The 6,407-nt window shown below is 31.7% G+C and overlaps 2 protein-coding genes across 3 annotated transcripts in view; one reads left to right on the plus strand and one right to left on the minus strand.

Moving 5' to 3' along the window:
* LOC111639654 (FERM and PDZ domain-containing protein 4-like) overlaps positions 1–6,407 on the minus strand; it is a 169,350-nt gene that overhangs the window by 146,108 nt on the left and 16,835 nt on the right. The window lies entirely within an intron of this gene.
* Positions 94–1,192, plus strand: LOC111639686 (granulins-like). The gene is made up of 2 exons (XM_023385609.1): positions 94–225; positions 296–1,192. The coding sequence occupies exons 1-2, from the start codon at positions 132–134 to the stop codon at positions 982–984; spliced, it is 783 nt and encodes a 260-aa protein (XP_023241377.1). The 5' UTR covers positions 94–131; the 3' UTR covers positions 985–1,192.

The raw sequence follows: 6,407 nt of genomic DNA on the forward strand, positions 1-6,407 counted from the left end.
TATAAAATTTATTATAAACAACCCATATGCCGTTGATTTTCATTACCATATATTTATATAAACTGTTCTATATACTTTAATCTTAAAAAGTTATTAACAACATGAAACAATAACATATTTTATTTCAGAAAATGAAGGTTTTTGTTCTTTCGATATTGTTAGCGGTTGTGACGATAATCAGAGGACAAGAAATTTGTCTAGATTCTAAGTATCAATGCAAAGAAGGTAAGGTTTTGTATTTTTAATTCATTGATTAATTTTTTACTTAATAAATATATTAAAATTTCATGTTTAGATCAAACTTGTTGCCAGGCTAACGAAGGATACGGATGTTGTCCTATGGAGGATGCGGTATGCTGTTCAGATCTTCAGCATTGTTGTCCAGATGAATATATCTGCGTAGATCAATTTAAAATCTGCGTGAAGTATCCAGATGTGACCGGAAAACATAATTTTACAAGAAAATTAGAGCCTCTCCGAGAAACTTTCTCTTTAGTTAGCCACTCGTATTCATGTCCACTATGTCCTTTTTGGGCGACTTGTTGTTCGATGACTACAGGCCAAATAGGCTGTTGCCCTTTTTCAAATGCTGTCTGTTGTAGGAATAGGAACACCTGTTGTCCACCAGGATATAGTTGTTATTTGGCAGGGTTGTGCAGATCTAACACGGAGCCAAAGAAGATTCCAAAAATCCAGAAAAATTCAATTGCTTTATCAGAATACAAGTCGTTGGTGCGAAGTTCGGTAGATCTTGTACAGTGCCCCGATGGCAATTATTGCAATTCTGGAAATAGTTGCTGTTTGATAGGATCTAACACTTATGGGTGCTGTCCCTTTCCTCGAGCTGTATGCTGCTCTGATAAAGTTCATTGTTGTCCTAATGGTATGACATGCGACAGTTCAGGTTTCTGTACCAATGGATTGGATATTATTTCTTGGTTTGAGAAAAAACCAGCAATTAAACGACCTAAAATAGAAAGCTGAAGTTTTGAAGTTGCATGCAATTGTTTTGATTATTATTATTTTTTTGAGAGTATAAGTTTCTGTAATTAATTAACTTTCGATTAAAATGATTTAAACTTGTTTGTAATCAAGATTACAATAATGTATAGCAATTCAATTTTCGAAAATTTGATATTATAAATATTAAAATTAAAATTTGTTTCTCTTAATAAACTATTAATTACTTTCATTTACAACATGTATTTTCTTTTAGTTTATTTAAAACTAAAAACAATCTTAATCCAATGGTTTAAATGTAGAAAAATAAACTAACTAATAAAAAGGCATATAAGTACTGGTATAATATATACTGTATATCAATTCATTTCATTTATTTACAAAAGAAAATTTAAAAAGTAACTAAAAATCATATAATTTGAAATAAGCTAGATTAAATTTTTATATTAATCCTTATTTCAATTTCAATTAAAGATTGAAATAATTGATTACTTTATTAAAATTTCTGTATAAGTTACAAACATACTGGAAATTTTCATTGATTGTTGATAAATTATTTAAGAAAGTTTATAAATTTAAATTTTGCTTTGCTTCTAAACGAATTTTGCAGCATAAGTTCAATTACACACGTACCGGTATACCTGAAGGCGTGAACGACAGAACTTTTAATTGTTTTCCCACCGCACGTTCAGATATACCGGATAGATGCACCTGTTCAGGTATACCCGTACGTGTGTAGCCTGTTTAAGAATTGTTCTTGGCGGATTCTGTTCTGTTCAGAAAAATAAAGTTTAATCATATCGTTTAATCAAGATCAAGGTTATTATGTGGAGTTTATAAAAGTTTATTATAAACAATATCATTTCTAAAATAACGTGTTTGATAAAAACTAATTAAAACCAATTTAAATCGTAGAAGAACGTTAAAAATTAATTTTACGAAATGTGTATTTCAATTGATTAAAATAAATTTTTGATATTTTTTAATCAATTTTTTCTATAATGCATTAGTTTCCAACCTGGGAGGCGTGAAAATTTTTGAATAAAAAATTAATTTTTATGCCATAATATGAACAAATAAGTAAAATTTCATATCGTAACGTAAAAATTCTGTGAATGAATGTTTATTTTTATTTTTTAACATTTCTATACTTACATTTAATTCCTATTACAATAATTATCCAGAGCGGAAAAATTTAAAAATGGCGTGTGCGCAAACGTTCTGTTTCGGTAATGCATAAAACGATCGCCAGTTGCATGAAAACGATAAACTCAAATTTAAATGTCACTCGTAGATGAAGTGTCAACTGAAGCGTGTCGGCTGGGTGAGATTTTATTTTTATATTGTTTTTCTCGTGATTTTTTTCTGAAAATAAACGTTAGTATATTTTAATCAATTAGAAATTGTATTCTTCATCAATATAAATTTATATCAATAAAATATTTTTTAATTTTCAAAATAACATAGGGGCAAAGGTTATGAAGGTAATATAAAGAAACCCTTAATAAAAACATCACAGATATGCTTTAATTAGTAACAGGAGAGAGTCAACTATAAAATCTTATTAAAAAAATGGATGGAGATAGCATTAATTGACTAATGGCCTAATTACATAAAGTATCAGTATGCAATCTATGTAATCACATAAAATCAGGGCCGTAGAGAGGACTGAACTAGAGATTCTTCCCCGGGCCTGGTGAAAATTTAGGAATCCAAAGTGGTTCCTCTTCCTATAATATTAAATTCACTAACAAAAAATAAAACCGTTAAAACTGTTTTGCATTAATAATAAAGATGCATTATATTATTCTATGTATTTCGTTTGTTCAAAAACTTGGCAAAACGGGCCCACTTCACCTGTATAAGCTCCTATAAAACACACTCAAGAAAACCTTTTAAATATACAGCCGTATTTATTACATATTTAAAACGTTTTCTTGAGTGTGTTTAATTAGTAAGAAATGCAGTCTACAATGAGCTACTATAAAATATTGATAAATAGATTTGTTCACTTTATCAGCATGAAGTAGTAAGATCTGTAAACTTTACTAGATAAGTCCTTTATTTGTATAGAGAACATAAACATTAAACTTCTTCTACAAGATGTACAGTACTCTTAATATTTTATACCTCAAGTCAAGACTTTTTAGGATTTAGATAGTAATCTACATGCCCTGTACCCATAACAAATTCAATAATTAATATTCCCAGCCTTATGGGAAGATGAGTGATTAATAAATGACCATCATATAAAATAAATTCATTTTCAGAAGTAATGCCATTACCATAAAGAGTTTTAGCAAACTTTTGTGGTTCATTTTAAAACATTTCATTTGTCCCTATGGTACATTTTATACTTCTTTTAATGAAGTTCTATATTACTTTATAAAAAAGAGAACAGTTATATTCAAAAATGAGTCAGGGGTAAGCTGCGTGTTTTATGTACCATATCATATAGTATGTCTAATATTTTATTGGAATACAGTTAGTCACTTCTAAATTACTTGTTTTACATTTTCATGGCCTATTTTTATGTGCATCGTTAATCCAGCAACCCACCTTCAGCCCTTTCACGACCCACCGGTGGGTGGAGAACCAAAGGTTGAGTAACGCCGGTCCAGTTCATTTATTTTTCCACCTCTAAGTTCAATAACATACACCATTTTTGGTTAATTTATTTAATAAAACTTAGCTTTAGTTTGTGTCGCATTGCAGCGCGGCGCGACACCAGATCTATGATTTGAAGTACAATCCGTGCGTAAGGGAGGATGGAGCGAATAAAGCAAGCGTCCTGAGCAGAGAGACACTGAGAAACTAGAAATGATTTATCTGCTACGTCGAATCAAATTAGGAGCAATATAATGGACGAGCAACAGTAAAGCAACGATAACCATCATAAATCTAAAGATACTTTTTTTATATGTTATTAAACGCATTTTATAGACTTATCATGTATAAGTGCTTAAAATCAGCGCTCTGAATACAACTTGATATTATCGTTAAGCTACTACAGTATATTGTTGGCATGTAGGCAAAACAGCCTTGAGTCAAATGTGAATCACACGTGGCGTGGCATCGTGCTTGGGTTACCTAATTACAATATTCTACTAAACTGTAACATTCAAATTTTGTGCGATGAAACATATAAACAAACAGATAAACGAATGACAAAAATAAATAACCAGTACTTCTAGTAATTAATAAATGTAATTGGCGAAGTAACAACTCGATAGTCGCGGCCATTGAGTAGAGCAATGTAATGCTCCTTACTCACACTTTCTATCTAAACGAAACGATTTTAGAAATTTTAATTCGAATTAATTAAACAAAATCGTAGAAAAATCCACTAGGAATTCTCATCCGATCGACTTTTTGAAAGGGGAGATCGGTTCAAAGGCCATAAAAGTTAATGATTCGAGTACGAGTGCCGAATAATTAGCCAAAAACGGTGCCATTTTTTTTTTCTTCCAATCTTGGAAATTTAATGAGGCTCTAAGAAGATCCTCACGATCTTATCTAAGTCCATAAAGAACGTGAAGGTCAATTCAGTTTTATGCGATTGGCAATTTTTCTTCAGAAATCAACCATCCATCGACTGTAACGCATTGTTTTGACTTTCACCCTCCCCCACTAGACAAAATTTTATACAATAAACGACGTCGATCGGCCTTTTCTTCAAGCCAGACTTTTTAATGAATCATCATTTAATGGCATCCATTCCTAACAATTTTCTCCACGTTAAAAATTAATGATGCAAATGCAAATTACTTGGTGTAATGGATCCGGCACAATTCTAAATACAGTACCATTTTTACACACAAGAAGGTTATTAAAGATTTCGGTAGGCTGACCACCCGCTGGGTAACTCGCGTAACTGACGTTAAAACGGGGAGGGGGAAGGGTTTCCGTACAGTACATTGTCCTCGATTGATGATTTATCATCTGTGTTTCGACAATCGTTCACGATTGGTTTGGGACCGGGCGATAATTGGTCGGGTCACGTGACGTGTAGGACAACCTTGAGATTTATAAGCGTTTGTCACCTCGACGAGGAGGTATCTAAAAGGGATACAATACAAGATAACACAGCAAAACGGGAAGAAGCGAGAGAAACTAGTTCGAACCGCAGTTAATTACAGGATGCGGATTTTCCTCACGTTCCTTTGTACAGGGAAATTGCTTTCCGTCTGAATTCAGCAATCAAAAGGTTCGGCCAGGCGAGTTATTCTAGGAAAATCCAAAACAAAAGATGTCTTTCGCGTGCAACTTCGTCCCACGATATCCTTCAAAATACGAATCGCTGGCACTAACCACAGATTCCCTTTAGTATATTAAACTCTGTTTTACATACCTTAACTAGAAACTATCCCTCATCGATTTCTCATGTAAAAAAAGAGAAATTACACCATAGAAAAAATAAATAAATAAATAAAACGCCAGACAAATTACAGAAAATTTCACCATTTTTTTTTTAAAAATCCTTTCCAGTTAAAGGATTAATGAAGTTTCAATTTAATAGAATGGCAGCCATTTTTATATTGAAATAATGAATTGAAAAATAGAAAGCATCAGGAAGTTAAACGAACGAAGAGTGGTAGGAAACTAGGTCTAGGACATGTAAACGGGTGTAGATAGGTGGACCACGCAAATATTATCCAAGTAGGCCAAAACTATCCTACATCCTCGAATCACACTGTTGTTTTTTTTTACCATATTAAACTATATTTATAGTTTCTACCCCCCACGAATCAATGTGGGCAAATTTACTAAAGTTGAGCATTAAACTAATGATTCACCGGATAATTATCGTGGAAAATTCGTAAAAATAATAATTACTAACACGAGAATTTAAAAAAATAATAAAAAATGACGAAGAATTGAGCCAAGAAAGCAATAAAAATACATTTTTTTAAGGATAATTAAGTACAGTCGTTCAATATCTCGACTTGTTATTGTAAGGGTCTACATCGATAAAACGTTATTCTCGATAGTGTTTATTTACTTAACAGTAATTTGTTTAACGTTTCGACAGTTTACCAGCTACTGATTACCATTAAAATCTTTTTTTTTTCTTTTTTTTATTGATAAATAACGCCGTATAAAATAGTAAAATTCACTATAAAAATTCGCTAAATCATCATTCAATGTACAGGGGTCTTTAGGGAATTTTAATGTAAAGCCACGTGTATGCCAGATAATTTTAAAGAAATTTTCTATATTTTTATATTAAAAAATGAGTTTGAAATTATAAATATATATTAACAAACTTATGTATATACAGTCGACCCCCCCCTATAACACTGTTGATTATTCCGTTTTATATGAATTTCATGTTGTACGAGTCACTTAGATTTTACAAATACGTGTGCCGAGCTGTGAACGTCTCACGTATTTGTAAAATCTAAGTGACTCGTACAACATGGAATTCATATAAAACGGAATAATCA

This window comes from Centruroides sculpturatus, unplaced genomic scaffold (assembly GCF_000671375.1).
Source record: "Centruroides sculpturatus isolate CEXI.00-Female unplaced genomic scaffold, Cexi_2.0 scaffold212, whole genome shotgun sequence".
Lineage (NCBI taxonomy): Eukaryota > Metazoa > Arthropoda > Arachnida > Scorpiones > Buthidae > Centruroides > Centruroides sculpturatus.

Excerpts from the sequence above, each read along its gene's own strand:
- LOC111639686 (XM_023385609.1), top strand. The coding sequence starts at position 132 with ATGAAGGTTTTTGTTCTTTCGATATTGTTAGCGGTTGTGACGATAATC. Across the intron at positions 226-295 it reads TAAGTATCAATGCAAAGAAG|ATCAAACTTGTTGCCAGGCT; the intron begins GTAAGGTTTTGT and ends TTTCATGTTTAG.